At 35.2% G+C, this 19,546-nt stretch overlaps 1 protein-coding gene across 1 annotated transcript in view; it reads left to right on the top strand.

The window, feature by feature from the left end:
* LOC144443699 (ATP-binding cassette sub-family C member 9-like) overlaps window positions 1–19,546 on the top strand; it is a 65,813-nt gene that overhangs the window by 39,559 nt on the left and 6,708 nt on the right. Inside the window, exons 17-21 of the mRNA XM_078133242.1 lie at window positions 1,036–1,193; window positions 1,805–1,883; window positions 10,667–10,778; window positions 16,108–16,238; window positions 16,350–16,428. Coding sequence (XP_077989368.1) covers window positions 1,036–1,193; window positions 1,805–1,883; window positions 10,667–10,778; window positions 16,108–16,238; window positions 16,350–16,428 — 559 coding nt within the window. The remainder of the gene's footprint in view (window positions 1–1,035; window positions 1,194–1,804; window positions 1,884–10,666; window positions 10,779–16,107; window positions 16,239–16,349; window positions 16,429–19,546) is intronic.

Here is a 19,546-nt window from a genome sequence, read left to right as displayed (position 1 = left end):
CATAATGTGTAAATAATTCCCAATTGTCTATTTGTGTCAGCTGCTTCTGTCCATGTTTTTATTTGTCATGTTTGTTATGTTCAATTGTATTTTATATATGTTCTGGCGTTTTCCTGTGATATTGTAATGTTATATTTTAATGTATATATTGTAAATATTTTAAAGATACTCGACATTGTGTGAGAAGAGCCTTTGGCTCAACAATTTATCGAGTTTAAATAAAGTCAAATAATAATAATAATAATAATAATAATAATAATAATAATAATAATAATAATACATGTACACAAAGTCATACTATATCAAATTTGGTAAGTGTGAGATATAATACATATACACAAACTCGTACTATATCAAATTTTGATGTATTTTCATTACATCAAAGAATTTAACAAATGTATAATTACACATATCAATTTTCATGTTTTACTTTGTGGTGAGATAATACATATCGTCAAAGTCATACTATATCAAATTTTGACGGTATATCAGTTCAAATTAGTTGTTAAGTTTCTGAACACATTTTCATGTTTACCCAGTCTTTGATCTGTTCATTCCACTCGCTTTCCGTCAATATTACAGTAAACTGTTTCCTCACTACACTACACTACATTTCACTGCACTGCACTGCACTGCACTGCACTACACTACACTACACTACACTACACTACACTACACTACACTACACTACACTACACTACACTACATTACACTACACTACACTGCAGGGCTGCACTGGATTGCACTTCACTATTACACAGTTAAACTGGTTTGCTACGAATAAAAATCTGATGAATGTTTCGAGTCCATAGAGTTTGTTTAAAAGCAAGTAAATATAGGAACTACGTAAATGTGCCAAATGACCCTATAACTTTAAACAGTACCACCTATTAAATGTGTGTCGCAAAGTGAACACTTCATTTACAAATTTGAGACATTCTAGTGTTTTCGATGAATATTTTGAACGGTATGATTATTTTGGCCAGACATACGAGAGATTTACAATCTCATTTCTTTCTTTCTAATTGTTGGCAGGTCATCTGGACAAGTACACTCACGTTGTGTGGCTTCGCCGTGATTATTCTGACAACTGTGATAACTATTATAATCGCTGCCCCGGTATCTATAGTGTTACTGGTACTCTCAGTCATCGGCTATGTTTATTTGCTAAAATATACTGGTCCGGCTCTACGGTAAGAAACATTCACTAACACGTATCATCTAAATCTAGGGTTCTTGATTATCAAATATGTCTGACTCAGTACTTTGGAACCTTGGAATATTTTGAACATTCAGTTCAATTATTTGCTTCTTTCCTATTATCACTTGATTATCAACAATCTATAATTTCTAACGATTGACCAAGAGAATTCTCGTTATATTGCGTCAGACGTTTTCTACCATGGATGGATATACAGACAGACAGACAGACAGACAGGCAGACAGACAGACAGACAGACAGACAGACAGACAGATATATAGATAACCCCAAAACATAAAACATCCGTTCCATAGCTAACAGGTTTTCGTAAAAGACAGTGTCTTCAAATGCTTTACTTATATGTGACTTAGTCTAATGGATAAAATTACTGCGGTTTTTTCTCACAAATATAACCACCATTTAAGAAAGTGTGACATGGACAGCAACACGTGCAAGTGCGTATGTCTGTTGTTCCACATTTGTTTGTCTCTTTTTTGTGACAGATTGATGTGAGGGTGGGGGTGGGGGGCTACTTGTATACTTACATGAATAAATACTTTCAATGTACCTAATTATCATATAAATACATATTTTTACCTGTAGTGAAATCCGTCGTTTGAATAATATCACCAGATCACCAATATTGGCTCACATCTCAACAACAGCAGGAGGACTTTCTTCAGTGAGAGCATATGGGTATGTAATTGTTTTGGTTCACCGAATCTAAGAATACCAGATATTTTATATTTGTCACATCACTATAAACTATGTATAATATTGTGCTTTAAAAGATATGACTTTTCATTACCAGGTTTATGTTGGTGTACATTGTGTAACAATTTATGGAGATTAATTAAAATCAACATTAATCAAATAATATAAAATATAATAATAATCACTTTGGTAATGACAGAATAATGATAATGACTGTTTGGTTAGAAATCACCCTAGCTGAGGTAGTTTACCACGATTTGGTGGTGTGATATCACAAAAAAACAGTAATTTTACAAACATTCGTTACCATGGTAACCAATATTTTCTCTTTATATAAATGATTAATAAAAGTGGTGAACAAATGTCTTTGCTTATGGTGTTAATGAGCCTGTGCTGTCCATTGTAATACAAATTAATTAAAACTGAATAGCTGTTTCCATGGAAAAATGCAATGTAGGCTTTACAATGCTATGTTTTGGTAAAATGAATGCCTCGGATTACAACAGTAATGAGTTGAATAATATATATTTTGCCAACAAACCACAATATTTATGCTATTTTCGGTATGTTGAGTGCAGAAATAGTAGTCACTTCTTGAACATTGGTTAACATAATAACGAAAAACAACACATTGTGCAGATTTATTTTTGCAACAATGGACATAGCACAAACAAAATTAAATATAGAAACAATTTTGTTGTGTATGGAATTTATGACTTGATGACATCTGTTGTAATACAGATTACTAAAAATATGATAGCTGTTTCCATGGAAACGTAATTTAGGCTTAAAATGCCATGTTTTAGTAAAATGTATGCTTCTGACAATAACATTGCAATGATTTGAATATATTTTGACTAAAAAATTAACAATATTTTTGGTTATTTCTCATGCTGAATTATAATAATAATGATAATCATAATAATGTTAATGATAAAGAGACACTGTACACCAGAAATTTAATGGGCACATTCCAGATACATATTCAAATATATTGACTTTATCATTTCAACCAATACACAAAACACAGCGAGTCTTGTTCACTTTATGATGACGCCATTAAATGATAACATCATCACGAAGTTACAATGCTTTGTCTGCATTAAATTGTCTTTTTCTTATTCATATACATTAAAACGGGTAGAACAAGTAACTCGTAACTGCTATTTAAGCATGATCTTTGTTTATCCCAAATATCACTTTGCATGTAATCGCATGCCTTTCGAAGTTCTTTCATTTGTTGTTTTGGACTTTGAGTAACTGCTGAAAATACGTTTACTTTATTTGTGTGTGCATTTTCTGGTCAGAGAATGGTGATCATATTTCTATCATGTTGTTACATGCACAGGTGTCAGGCACGATTTCGCAAGATGATGCTAAAGTACAATAATGACAATGTTATAACAGATCTTTTCTTATATACTATACTGCGAAGAACCTGCATCATATTGGTAAGTGTTAATCGGTTCTGATTCGAAAATCTTATCTTTTCAACTATTTGTTAACAAGATGTTAAGCAATGTATTCAATACGTGCAAGTTTACTTTGTCCTGGTCAAAGGGGCTCCTAGTCAAAGGGGCTAGGGAGACAATACTTATACAGATGATGAGATGGATGAATTTCAATTGATTGTGTCATCTTTAAAGAGATATAGTTGCATAGCAAGGAAGTCATGTGTCATAAAAGTATGGTAATTAAAGAGTTATAGTAACGAACTCTTTAGGGATAACGATAAATTTGACCCAATGGTAAGTAACAACTATGACTTTATGTATGGAGGCTGTATTTACAATGGAGTCATCTTTAGACTTGATTTATATAGTATATATCAGTGCTATATGTACTCATTAGCCCCAAATGGCACAAAGTCCATGATTTGAATGGTAGTATATCATGTGTTGTGTTGTGTTGTGTTGTGCTGTGCTGTTCTCTGTTGTGTTGTGTTGTGTTGTGTTGTGTTGTGTTGTGTTGTGTTGTGTTGTGTTGTGCTGTGTTGTGCTGTGCTGTGCTGTGCTGTGCTGTGTTGTGTTGTGTTGTGTTGTATTGTATTGTTTTGTTTTGTATTGTATTGTATTGTATTGTATTGTATTGTATTGTGTCGTATCATATCGTAGTGTAGTGTATTGGTGATATATATTATCTTATGTATTGTATATGTGTTTGTCTAGTTATTTCTTTCTTATTGTATGCTATTATCACATATTGCACTGCATTGTATTGTAATCATTTACATTGCATTTTACTGTTGTGAGTTGTAATTTAATATATTGTAACAGCATTTTCTTTGACTGCACTGTGCTATAATGTATCAAACCCCATTTTGATAAGATTAAGTTTGAACAAAATGCGAAAACTTGAAATCACTGAATATCAGAATGCCTGAAACGTCACAAGCAGGTAGTATTGCGTCATTTTGGCGATTCCATTACAAGCTAGGATACTGTAAAATCATCTTCATGTATGGCATTGTCAATACATTTTGAAAATGATTTTTAATTCTATAATATCCTCGTGAAAGAAAATATTAATCCATACACATTATTTGCCCTTGTCATTTGTGTTTTATCTATTGAAGATGTGTGATTTTGCCATGTAAGTAAACTTATTGATATCATTATATACCTAATTGCCCCAAGTATCACTTTCCTTTCATGCTGTGACTACCTATTCATGTTCTTGGCCATCGAATGTCACAACTTTTCAACGGCCTTGCTTTGGCTATCGCAATAAAATCGCGTGTTTCAATTTCAGGATATCATAATGTATAGTATTGCCTAGCTATGTTATATTGTATTTAATTGTACTGTATTGTATGGAATTTTATCATATTGCATTGTATTATATTGCATTGTGTTGTGTTGTGTTGTGTTGTGTTGTGTTGTGTTGTGTTGTGTTGTGTTGTGTTGCATTAAATTGTAATGTACACCAAGCCACATCACATTGTATCACATCACGTATCAAATAGTACCATTATTGCATTGTACATCGTATGCAATGGTGCTATATAGTAATATGGGGTATGATAAGGGTGGAATATCCTTAACGCTGTTTTTGATTCCATTGCAATTAAGGAATATCCCATTATGACATGGCATTACTTAACGATGCACTAGCTGCAACCTGAACTTTTTTTTACTCCAAATTTGTTGTTAGATATCGTAACGTACAGTATTGCGCACCCTGAATAGTACCAAATCATCTGTGGGTAAAGGTATTTTGGAGTTCTATACAATACATCGAATTAATGTTATTGGCCACACCCAAAAATGAGCTCCATCAACAGCGATCAAGATTTCAGCCTCTTACCACACTACTTATGGGTATGATCGACTACTGATTAACATGTGCAATATCTAATTATTGGTATCTTAACAATTTCAGTGAATGTATTGTGGTTGTCTGATCGAAAAATAACAGTCCAATTGCAACTAGTTTATCCAATGAACATTAATTAGTTATAATTCTGGATTTTGATAATTAGGAAATATGTTAAATATGCAAGCTTCAAATTTCATATAGTTTCATATAATCAATTTTCCAATTAAGTGGTACATCACGTATAATAGCTTTAGTTTAGAATTTTACATTCCAATAATGTGTGTAGACAGAAACATCTATGGTTTTTCCCTCACCGGAGGCATTCAATTTATCTGTTTACTATGGTGGCTGATTGGAAATCAAGCAATCCCTCAAGATTTAAACTTGACACTACACTACCCACTGACAATGTGGACAACTACTTAACAGATACTATGTCTTTTCATAAGTAATTAACACATTTTTCACATAGAAAATGTCCATGTTGCAGTTAGTGCAAGTTAAGATTTAAATATCGCAATTTTTGTCGCAACATTTAATACGTGATATTGATAAATAACGTACTAATTACTTGCAGGTTGTACCCACGATAGTATTGGTTTTCTTAGTGACGTTACTAAGCCTTCTATCAGTTGTGATGTTTAAGTTGTCACCCGGATTAGTTGGATTGAGCATAACATCTGTCCTCACTGTAAGTACATGTAATATTTAAAACCCTATCACGTCGCTCAAGAATATTGGCCATTGTTAAGGAATTTAATGCGGGCATTGTTTCGGTTATCTCCAGCAAATATCATTAACTCACATCTCGGCCATATTGGATTTCGCGAAAATCTTAAAAATATTTCTTCTTAAAACTTTGGGGTCCAGTTGGCTCATTCGAGTAATTGGTATGTAGTATGCATGTCCCCTGCCTTTTTAATTTTGTCAGTAACACCACGTGTGGTCATGTGACTTTGGTCACCATATTGGATTTTCGAAAAAGTGTCATTCTTCCTTTAAAAATCTTCTTCTCCAGGACGAGCTGTCCACTTGGTGTGATGTTTTGTGTATTCTAAATGATGTATTTCAAGTTTGCAGCATTGCAATCGGTTGACCACTATGGCAGCCATTTTGGATTTTACAAACATCTAAAAATGACAGCTTCTCCAAAAACACTGCACTGATTGACATGCATTTTGGCAAACAGAATCAACTACTTGACTGCTTTAAAGTTTGTAGTAAAATCGGGTGCGTGACCTTGGCCGCCATATTGGATTTTCGAAAAAATGGCATTTTTCCTTTAAAAATCTTCTCCAGAACGAGCAGTCCACTTGGTGTGATCTTTTTTTAGAGCATCATCTTAGACATCTAAGTGAAATCTTTCAAGTTTACAAAAAGCATTGCAATCTTATATTGCCATATCGGATTTTTGGAAAATTTAAAAATGACATCTTCTCCAAAAGCACTGCACTGATTGACTTCATTTTGGCAAATAGAATCCAGTACCGTAGCCTGCGGGGGGGGGGGGGGGGGGGCATGTGGTTTGTTGCCCCTTGAGAGTTTTAGGAAAACGGAAAGAATAAAAAGCTACTTTTTGAATACATAGCGACGTTATTAAAATCGTAATTTACATGACAATTCCTCACATACGCGATTTCAATTGATGGTTCACTAGGTCAAAAGTAACTGTACACTGACTCCTCGCTAATTTATGTATCTTATATCTCTATTGTATGCTGGCTTAACTTTGGATAAAAATGTGTCCAGTTAAAAATTGTAACTTTCTGCAGTGTAGCAAATTAAAAATTCTTTGTGTGGGACAGGACAAAAGAAGTGCGTACATGCACTGTACATTTATCAGGAGTAACAGTAGGCTTGAAAGTCTCATTCATTAAAAAAAATTTTGTAGATAGCAAGTCGGAGTGAAGCTCCCAAAAAAAAATACGGAAAAAGTCGTTCAACGTGAGGTTGCCTGTTGCATGCAGTGCCTCCAAAGATGCGCTCGATGTCATTTACATCTTGTTCCTTATATTAAAACATTTACTGATAAAACGGCAGATCTCTTTTTGGAATATTTGGTGGCCCTGAAAAACTATTAAACTGGGTACGCAGTTTAAGATCCACTCTTTGAAGATCCACTTTCAATTGTGTTCGACGTTGTCTTTGGTTAAAATGTTGTTTGATATGATTATCTCATTGCACTGACACTAGCGTTAGTCCGCAATTCATTTTGAAGCGACAATTTGGTATGGAAAGAATGGCCTTGAATTTGTGTTACTTCCTGATCTTCGCACACAGCTGACAGACCAAGTAACAACACTCTAATCACTCTCATATCTCATATCCGACTCAACTTCTGTATGTACGTACCAGGATCTCACTTGAACTTTAGGGAAATAGCTCAGACTATACACAGTTTGTGTTTAAAAGTCTACACTGGAAACTAAGGCAAGCACCCAGCAAGTGCCTCGTTCATTTACTTCCCCCGAAGCCAAGTGCTCCTGCGAAGTGAAGTGAAGTGCCTGCCAGTTCCAAGTGTTATTTATTGTGACGTCCTTAAAGTCTAAATTTACATAACGCAAGGCAAATGGCCAAATAATTATGCAATCCATATTACAGTTTGCAGGGGCGTTAACATGCCCTAAAAGTATTCTCAAAACATTGATGAATGATCACTATGAATCCTAGCTATCTATGAAATGCAGACTGTCGTCTCATGTACTCGAGTGCGCTTGGAATCTTGTGTGGTCTGAATCCGATATCCTTGAGAAAGTCTGTTGACCTTTCAGTCAAACTAGAACATGCGATGTTGTTAAAATATTGAGTTTACTGAAAATATGAATATCATCTGTGACATTTGTAAACAGAGCTGTACCTTCGACATCAAAATTCAAACTTCAATTTCCAATATAACGATAATGACACGGAGAATCCATTGATTTCACCTTGGGTTCCGACATAAAGGAGGGCCATAAAAGTTATGGGAGTTGGGTAAAGAAAAGGATTATTTTGCTGTTACTTATTTGAGAAAGCACCATCCATTCTTTTTTATTTAGAAGGTTTTAGGTTTTTTTTTACTTAAAATGTGACATCTTTTTGGCAACTACTTTGAAAGATATGACATTAGGCATGAAAAAGCTGTTCAACCTACCAATATATTTTTTGTAGTGATGGGCAAAATATCCTCATGCGGGCTTCGCATGTGACCATGTCTGTAAATGATATTTCTTTACATTTTCTGAATAGTGCATGTAACAATATACATTTGAGTCTATTCCAAATTATATAATATCTTATACAGTGGTTTACTTGGCTCTGATGAAGCATACAAGCATGAATTGAGATTAAATTAAGCTGTTGCATATCCAATGTGCACTAAAATGAATTGAGCAAAGGTTTATGACCATGGGAGTGGGCTTAGCAGTCATTGGGCCATCAAAAGTCTGAAAGTCTTGAAATGTTTCGCTTTTGAATTTTTTGGAAGCAAATTGAACTTCAGGAGAAGTCATTTACCAAGTGCGCATCTGCAAAATACCTTTCAGCTTTGCCACAACAAAATACACTTCCAGATAATATGTAATGCATAGCATAATTGTTTCAATTCTGGTATTTTATTACATTGTAAGACTTTAAATTATATCTATGGTTTGATATTTTATGTCTCTAAATGGCCTCCTACACTGTCTTATCTTCAATTTTTTTCACCTTAGGAGTTGTCTCCTGCCAATCAGTAGCAATCAATTCAGGTGATAATTGTCTTTCTCCCAAAACAAGATGGAAGGTGGCTGGCTAGTACCTCCCTGTAGCTGTATAGGTTAGAGCTAATTGAATCCACATCGTGTGTAAAGTAATCTCGTTCGGAGTATTATTGTAGTTGGCTATCACTATTATTTAATGCATGCCTTACATTGGATATTTAATTGCGAATGCTAAAATGGATATTATGTAAATAACATGCAAATTTATGTAAATCAGCCACTTTTCTCAATTCTAAATGCATGATTGCCCCAAGACAAAGTTCTCCCCCCCCACCAGGAATTTGATCAGGCTACGGCCCTGGAATCAACAACTTGGCTACTTAAAAGTTTGTAAACGAGAAAAAATGTCAATGCGTAGATAATCATTGATTTAAGGTAAATGGGTAGTGACCAGCTACGACCGCTGGCCGATCACTGGCCAGGCGTGGCCCATAGATCTGTAACACACATTGTTGACTTTACATATAGAAATTTACCATTCAATTTTCTTGAAACTTACTGACTTAAAAATACCTAGTGAATCGATGTATGAAAAAATAATTGCCTGGTGGATTCAGAATTCTTTACAAAAATGTCAAATTTGGTGAAATTTTTTGGCAATAAATGGGTGTAAATGTTGTCGAGCGTTGCCTGTAAATGTATTTGGCGTACTCCCAGAAGTGTGACCTAGACACATTCAAAGTAACATTCTCTATTGATGTTTGATAGAAAATAGGTGAATATCCCATTAATTCGATGTAGAGAGCTGTGAAAATGGTCAATTGTTTAGTCCAAACGTTGATATTTTCAGGCTCCGTGCAAAATCACATAAACCCTTAACGAATAATCCGATCGAAAAACGAAAACCTAATATCTATAGGTCAGAAATACCATAGAACTACATTACCATTCGGATACTTCCGAATTCCCGTTAATACGCAAGGATTAGTTCGAACGTGGAAAAATCTCGCTGAGCAAAGCCGAAGATGATGCATTTTAACAAATATTCATGAGTGGTTAACGGATGGCGCCATGATAGGGGAGTGGAATGCGGAAGTGTGTCTCTGCATAGCGGATGGCGGCGACAGCGTGTGAGTTATTGTGTTGGTATAAGTAGAATCGCGGGAATTTCAAAAGATTTGTTCAGTTAATATGCTTTTTTTTGTCGAGAGTTACAATTCTTGTGTACTTTTTGGCAAAGGATCAGGAACATTGGAATATCTGCTTTCTCCTCTTTGACTATAGTCGACATACTGACAAACATACAATATTGACATATGGGCAATAAAAACTTCAAAGTCATCTCACCCCAAACACCTTGTGCTGTGTCGGATTACATCGGAATCAGTTGAGTGATCGCTACCAATTACCTTAAGAAATCCAGTGGCGATCATATTGGATTTTCTTCCAAATCATTTTAAAAATGTTCCTCTCTGAAACCAGTGTATAGATAACCTTACAATTTGGCGTGTAGAAGGAAGACTGCTCCAACCTCCATGCAGCACATCATTGCCTGCTGGAAAAACTGCTTGGGCCCCACAAACGCTGCTTGCAGCTTTAATTTACAGTTGTTTTGTTAAGCACCTTTACTCAAATCACTTGAATAGAAAACTTATGACAACTTTGTGATTCATTTAGGTACTTGACTGGCTTTTTTGCAGTTGTTTTGCTATAACTAAAAAAACTAATTTATTGTAATTAATTTTATTTATAGCTTATAGTGAGTGTGGCATGGTTTGCAAACGAGTTGCTAACTTTTCAAGTATATCTGGGCAATGTTGAACGAGTCCAAGAGTATGCTGATATTGCACCAGAAAACTACAACGGTATGTATAATGATGTATTGCAGCTAGTGGTAAGTTAAATTAAAACTAAGTGACTCAAAACGTTTCTTACTTAAAATTGATAAATATTTTTTAAAAAAGGCCGCTTCTTTACTAATGTGAGTTCCACTTATTAAATAACTGTTAATTGAATTGCCTATTTTTTAACTTTCGTAAACTGAAACACTTCAAACAAAACCAGATTTAAACTGAATGCCTCGAGTGAGGGCAAAACCGTAGATTTATGGGGCCTATACACATTGTTGGAATACAAGCATCTGAACTATAGCTAATATACATGATGTACGCAGAGCCGTAGCCTGACCAAATTGCCAAGGGAGACATCACTTCGTCCTGGTGCAATCATACATTAAAATTTACATAAATTTGCATGTAATTTACATAATATATAATATAGCAAACGCAATTAAATATCATATGTAAAGCCAGAAAAAATAAAAAATGCTGGTCAACGGGTAACCTAACCCATCACATTGGGTAGGTTGGTCGATTTCATTTTTTTGACAATGTTTGACAAGGATAATACAAACCACATATAACGTTAGCAAAATATTTCAGGTCGAGTTTAGATATAACTTATTTAGTCATCTTGATACTATCTCCTGCAATTTGTCTGCATAGCTACAGTTAGGAAATGTAAAGGTTAAACAAATAGTGTTGTTCCTCTTTTAAACCCCGCCAAATGAAACTGAAGCATTATTTTAGCCACCCCTTCTGATATTAAAATCATATGGTACAATGATGCATAAGAGATAGCCAACTACAATAATACTCCGATGAGATTACTTTACATTCATAAGGAGATGTCTCTAATTAACTATAACCTATACAGGGAGGTACTTAACTAGACACCTTCCATCTTGTTTTAGGGGAAAGACAATTATCACCTTGATTATTGCTACTGATTTGAAGGAGACAACTCCAAGAGTGAAAAAAATTAAAAAAGACAGTGTAGGAGGCCATTTAGAGGTATAAAATATCAAACCATAGACATAATTTAAAGTCTTACAATGCTTGAATATGGTAATGAAATACCAGAATTGAAACAATTATGCTATGCATTACATATTATCTGGAAGTGTGTTTTGTTGTGGCAAAGGTGAAAGATATTTTGTGGATGTGCACTTTGTAAATGACTTCTCCTGAAGTTCAATTTGGTTCAAAAAAATTCAAAAGCGAAATATTTCAAAACTTTGAAACTTTTGATGGCCCAATGACGGCTCAGCCCACTATAACGGTCGTAAACGTTTGTTCAATTCGTTTTAGTGCACATTGGATATGCAACAGCTTAATTTAATCTCAATTCATGCTTGTATGCATCATCAGAGCCAAGTAAACCACTGTATAAGATATTATATAATTTGGAATAGACTCAAATGTGTGTTGTTACATGAACTATTGAAATATCCTTAATTTTGAAAAAAATGCGCGAAGACCGCATAAGGATATATTGCCCATCACCAGGTTGAACAGCTTTTTCACTTTTTTCTGGCCTAATGTCGTATCTTTCAAAGTAGTTGCCGAAAAGATGTCACATTCAAAGTGAAAAATTGATGGTGCTTTCTCATAAGTAACACAAGAAAATAATCATTTTCTTTACCGGACTCCTAAAGCTTATATGGCCTCGTTTATGTTGGAACCCAAGGTGAACTCAGTGGATTCTCCTTGTCATCATCATCATCATCATTATAATGGAAATGGAAGTTTGGATTTTGATGTCGAAGGTACAGCTCTGTTTACAAAATCAGGGCCATTCTTTCCATAGCAAATAATTGCTTCAAAATGAATTGCGGAATAACGGTAGTGTCAGTGTGCAATGAGATAATTATATCAAACATTTTAACCAAATACAACGTCGAACACAATTATTGCGACTGGATATTCAAAGAGTGGATCTTAAACTGCGTACCTAGTTTAATAGTTTTTCAGGGCCACCAAATATTCCAAAATGAGATCTGCCGTTTTATCAGTATGGAATGTTTTAATATAAGATCGAGCGCATCTTCGGGGCCACTGCATGTAGCATAGCAGGCGACCTCACGTTGAACGACTTTTCCCATCTTTTTAGTTTCACTCGCTGACATTATTGCGACTTGCTATCTTCAAATCAAGGAGACTTTCAAGACTGTACTATTACTCGAGGAAAATGCACAGTGCATGAGCGCACTTCTTTTAATTAAAAAGTTACAATTTTTAGCTGGACACATTTTAGTCAAAGTTAAGCCAGCATACAATAGAGTTATAAGATACATATTAGCAAGGAGTCAGTGTACAGTCAATGGTGAACCATCAATTTAAATCGCGCATGCTAGGAATCGTAAATAACGATTTTAAAAACATCGCTATGTATTCAAAAGTAGCTTTCTTTTATTTCTTTTTTCCAAAATCTCAGGGGGGGGGGAGAAGGTGCCCCCCTTGCCCCCCGTAGGCTACGATACTGGTACACGTCACTTTATTGGAAAATTAACGATACGAAACTGTATGAAGTTTGAAACTGTAATAGTTAACAAATTGTTAGTCTTGCTGCTAGACGTTCGGGCTTTCTTTCGATGCTATAACTATAAGCGAACGAAGTTCGCATGTGAGGGCCTGCCCGAACAGTCTAGCGAATGTCATTTTCAGACCGGACATTCCATTGAGATTACGATAAGCGGTGGGTTGGGCCATATATGCATATATATACTTTAATATATTCAATCTCTGCATGCAGGTGTTGACAAACACATTTATGTCTTACTATGTCTTATCAGTTTATGGTAATTGTGTTTGATGAGTGTGTAGACGTTGTCATTCACACATTTTAGTTAACGCATTGGTGGTTATTTTTACAAGCCCCTCCTTAAGATGAATATGCATGAAAATTTAGCTATTGTCCTCTGTTTGTGCTTGTCGCTAATACGGTTCTCTGATTGGCAGTTATTTATATCCTGATGACATTCGCTAGACCTCGGATGTTCCATCCTCGATAGCGTTGTTCGGCTGTGTGTCGTATTTTATCGGAAGAACATCCGAGGGCTAGCCGATAGACGAACAAATTGTCTGATTAGAAAAACAAGAGTTCATTATGCAAATTAACCATTTAACTTACAAGTTACATCATCAAGCTTTAAATGACACATGTACGTCTTTAGCATAAATGCGTGAACTAAATTACCTGAAATTTAAAGTTTGCATTCTAAAGATCTTGCCCAATTACAGAAATGATTACTTATGGAAATTACACATCGCAATGAAGAACTACACAAACAATTATATGAAAACGTATGATTTTTATGGTTGATGAATGTATCAAGTTAAATGAAATTTGAAGTTTGCATTCTTAAGATATAGCTTTAATTACAGAATATCATTAATCATGCAAATTACCCATTTAAATGAAAAAACTATACCAACATGCTTTAAAGGATATGTGTGTTTTCTCATGGTTGATGTATGTGATAAATTATATGGAATTTGCAGCATGTATTCCACAGATATAGATCAATTGCTGAAGATCATTAATAATGCAAATTACTCATTACAAGTAAAAGCTACATCAAGAAAACAAACCTCATGTGTGCATTGTTATGGTCGATATATATATATATATATATATATATATATATATATATATATATATATATATATATATATATATATATATATATATATATATATATATATATATATATATACCAAATTATGTGAATTTTGCAGTTTACATTCTTAAAATAAAGTCTGATTACCGAAAATCACTAATTGTGAAAATTACTCATTAACACTAAAAAAATATGTTAACAGGCTTTTTGGAGAAGTGCACTGTCTCATGGTTATGTGTGTTTAAATTATAATGAAATTGAAATATGTATTGTTAAGATATGGCCTAATTGCAGTCTTAAGATATTGCTTAATTAGTCGATTTTATTGATATGCAAACTGACCTAATTAACATGAACACATCTCGCTCAAAAACTAATCACTTCTAGCCAATACCCCTACCATTATGTACCAAATATCATTATAAACGAACCAGCCGCTTTAAGAAAATGATGACACAGACAGACAGACAGACAGACAGACAGACAGACAGACAGACAGACAGACAGACAGACAGACAGACAGACAGATACACAGACGGATGGACAGACAGACTGACATACACACATACATACATACAGACAGACATCGCCATTTCAGTACCTCCCCTTTGGGATTCTTTAATGTTTATTTATTCATGATCACGATTTATTTTCTGGTAAATACCTTTAAAATATTCTATGTACATGCAAATCAGATTTCTCAGAAATGTCATACGACGTGCAAATTTTGTTGAGATATTGCCTTGTCTACATAGCAAAAACATTAGAAAAAGTAACAAGCTATTAATTAGAAAGTGCACAGTCAAGGTCAATTTCTATGAAAAAAAAATTGTTCTCATAATTTTTACCTATTGTAAGGGGAGGTATTGAAATGACGATGTCTGTATCTATCTATCTATCTATCTATCTATCTATCTATCTATCTATCTATCTATCTATCTATCTATCTATCTATCTATCTGTCTGTCTGTCTGTTCGTCCATCCGTCTGTGTGTGTGTGTAAATAGTAAATAGGCTACATCTTAAAAATGCAAACTTCAAATTTCATACATTTTGATGTAGTTGTTTGATTTTTAAAGAACAAATTTTAAGCACATCTTTTCAAACTAGCATATTGTATGGATTGCGCCTTTCAAGTGCCATTGTACAGAACTTATCTTTTGGAGTCTGGTGCTATAGAAAGCCTTTATGATTGATAAGTAATTGTGTTGTTTTAATCGTGATGTGGAATTTTCATAATCATTTCGGTAATTGGGTAATATCTTTTTCATTTCCATAATGAATGATTTTTTTTCATAATTAAACAATATGTAACCTTTAAACTTCATAGTTATAGTTCAGAGGTTTGCATTCCAACAATGGTTGTAGGCTCAAATATCCACCAGTTTAAATCTGATTATTATAGCATTTCTCATGAAGCTAGTGCAGCATGCACTTATTTCGTTCTGATTTCTAAAGTCATAAAGTATTTTGCAAAGATTCATGTTCGGTCAAATTTTCATTTCGACCATCCTTATTGTCTATTTGATTTTAATTTGAAAGAAAACTAGGATTTTCATTGACATAGACTGGTAGTTAAATTTGTGTAGTACATTCTGCGTGTTGTATTTAGTCCACTTCACACATTTTGTATTCATTTACTTTATGAGAACGAGCTATCCTTACTGACAGGTCATTTGTGTTTATCTTGTATGCAAGAAACCATCACATCTGTGTTTCACTTGTATTGACAGGTAAATACGAGCCAGAAAACACCTGGCCTGCTGAAGGTAACGTAAGTCTAGAAGATGTCTCCCTCCGATATGCTGTCAATCTTGACTCAGTGCTGCGGAAAGTGTCATTGGAATTCAAACGTGGCTCAAAGGTATACATTACTTTGATTCGTATTTCTCTAGCCTTCCAAAGATCTTTCATTTGTGTATTACTTCCCATGGACTGTACTCACTTTTCAACATCTGTGTTTATTTTTGTGTAGATCGGCATTTGTGGAAGGACAGGAAGTGGCAAGTCATCACTTGCATTGTCACTTTTCAGAATGATCGACATGTATCGCGGTAAGTTCGTTTTAGTATAAACAAATTCCAATTACTATGACTTGATCAGAAAGCCAAATTGAAAACATTTTACAGTAAAAAAGTCATTATTTGGATAATGTCTCTGAAATGGTTAATCTGATCACTTAGACTGTCCATTTCGTCATTTGAAAGACACTAGATTTTGTACATGAAAGAGAAGCCATTATAACACACATCTATTCCTTTATCGTAAGGAGAGGTCTTTCTTTGACAAACATGGCTGTCAAAAGATCAAATTGTACATTTACATCGACACCATGGTATGCACATTCCGAATATGTGTGTTCTCATGTACTAAGTAGTAACATGAAGGAATCAATCCCACTATATCGCTATACTACATATTAGATTCAGAGAGAAATATCGTGAAATAGTGACTTGGCGGACTGTATTTCCTAGTTGCTGGAACATTTGTGACGTGTATAGCTTGTGAAATTTGAAATGGCTATGTCGTGCAATGCATATCGATTTAACAGGGAATCTGAAAGACACTATGGTTAACTTTTATTGTTACTGTGTTTGGTCTTTATGTAGAGTAATGCCTTTGTGATTATAGAGAATGGACTGCCATGTAAACAAGTACCTTAGTTTGTCAACATGGCTGCTAAATAAAGTGAAAGACATTCGTAGTGTATCAAATGTACCGTACACTGACAATGTGTACACGGGAACATTATATACTAATGTGCACAGTGTGTACACGAAAACAGAGACATAGACGTCAGCAATTCAAGGGGTCCTCTTTCGTTTGCCATATTTTTGGACTGGCCTATTCTAATCATACTGGAGAATATGAATGCAATGGGTTGTGAATTCTTTGAGGCCTCTCCCCAAGTCCCCCCCCCCCCAGCTCATTTCCACGATGGGCATTTTGTCATCATGTGCTTTCACGACTTTAGCACTGTCAGTGCTTAATAGATTAGTTTAGTTTAGATTAGTTTATTTCAGTGAAACAACAAGATCGACAGCACAGATGTACAAATAAAAACTGGTACAAATTGTTAAATTACTTGGATAACCCACAAAGTCAAAGACTTACAGTGATTCAGGAAAGTGGCTGGATTAGCAAAGGTGTTTAACTACATATAATGGGGAAGAATAACCATTGACAATAGAGAGGGAAGGACACGCAACTGCAATTGTCTATGGAATAACAGAGTAGGGAAAACGTGGAGGCAAACTAGCTAATAACGAAAATAAAATCCCTTTAGTGTACTTGACAGATATGGTTTATTAAGGCATCTCTTTGTGATATCTGTTTTAATTGATGCTGGTGGATTGTTCCAGTCCATAATGGCGTTAGTATAAAACGTATTATCAACCTCGCGTTTAACTGTTGGCTGATGGAAATTTATATCAACCTCCCTATTTGGAACTGTTACAGAAGATACTTTGGTAAGCTGATGGAACAAATACTCAGGACCGGAGTTATCATATATTATTTTGAAAGCATGGTTAAGCCGTAGCTGGCTCACTCTACCCCTGACATCCAGCATACCCAAGGCATCAAACTGATCAACACCTATGTGTGATCTGGGCGCCATAGAAAGGATATAATTTTGTTTTGTGCAATATGTAGTTTTTTAAAAAGGTTTTTTTTTTAAAGAACAGACTACCAGGATGAACATGAATAATCAAAATGATATTGGATTAGAGCAGAGCAAAGGGTTTTGCGGGAGTTTTGGTTGAGAAAAAGTGCTTGGCAATAGAGAAATCTAAGCCTTGAATTGGTTTTCGAGTCCAAGGTATTTGACAGATTTGCTGGCATAAATATCACATTTATTACAAGTTATTCTAAAATCAGAAATCTTGAGTTCTGTTTTCCCTAGATGGAGTAAAAGCTTATTGTCAATCAGTCATTCGTTACATGATTTGCTTAACACTGAGGCAATGCGATTTACATCATTATGCGACACTAACATGGCACTGTCATCAGCATAGAGTAGGATTTAAAACAATATCATGTTGCTGTTGAACTGTCAAGGCTTTCCCAGTCAGTCCACAGGCTATGCCAGAGTCACCCAAGCCCGGCAAACACAGCACCTGCGTGCTCCGTGTGAGTAATCGCCCCTGACGTTTTCGAGTCATTATTCCAGGAGGTCCCCCGAATTCGCTCTGTCTTGTGAGTGGGACATGGCTACCCATCGAGTTTGTAGAACACTCACCCTGGGTTTGGGTCGTTCACAGAAAAATCCCCCGTTTCCAGTAAGATTCGAACCCATGACCTCCCGACTACTAATCATGTGTGCTAACCACTATATGCTACAGGGAGCGGGTAGAGTAGGAGTTTACATTTGATTAAAATGTCCATACTATTCACACAACACAGAAACAGCAGTGGCCCCTGAATACTTCTGTGAGGAATACCACATTGAATATCCTAGGAATCTGAATTCGTTTCATTTACATAAACTAAATTGTTTTCTGCCATCTGATATGAGTCCACTTGTTGCTAGTCTAGTCCCTAGACAGTATCATTACGATTTATACCTTCACTCACAGTATAGTCAAAGCCTTTGCTCTTGAAGTACTGAGATGCAATTTGGAATTCATTAAAAGTCACTAAAACCATGTCTTTGTTAATCAGTCGCAAAGTTCTAACCATAACACGGTCCCCATAAAGTTAGTGTTTATTGGGGCAGTTATGTCCAAATATGGTATATTTGGCAGCTTAGGATGCTACTTATACACTGTTTATGTCACAATAGCAGCTGGGGTTCACTGATTAGATGAACAACTTTCTGTGTGCTGATCGAGGAAGTTTGACCTGACTCTGGCTAGACCACAGTTACCACAGTTGGCACCCAGACTATACCACAGTTACCACAGTTGGCATCCAGACTAAGTAACTTGTTGCACTCATCTCATAATATACCTCGAGGATTCCGCACTACAACACGGTTACATACACTGCAAGGTCCGGGGTTTGTATTAATGTCCCCCGACATCGGCAGAATGATGATGAATAGGTAGACTGACCTTCTTAGTTTGTTCTTTGCGATGACGGAGCCACTGCCATTTCGTTTAGCACTGGCTAACGCCTGTGTAATCTGCCTGGCTTCAACAATTCCAAAATTTAACGTATTTGTTTAAATGG

This window comes from Glandiceps talaboti, chromosome 2, assembly GCF_964340395.1.
Source record: "Glandiceps talaboti chromosome 2, keGlaTala1.1, whole genome shotgun sequence".
Classification (NCBI taxonomy): Eukaryota; Metazoa; Hemichordata; class Enteropneusta; family Spengelidae; genus Glandiceps; species Glandiceps talaboti.
Note: the sequence above shows the minus strand (reverse complement) of the source record. Positions and strands in the feature narration are given on the sequence as shown.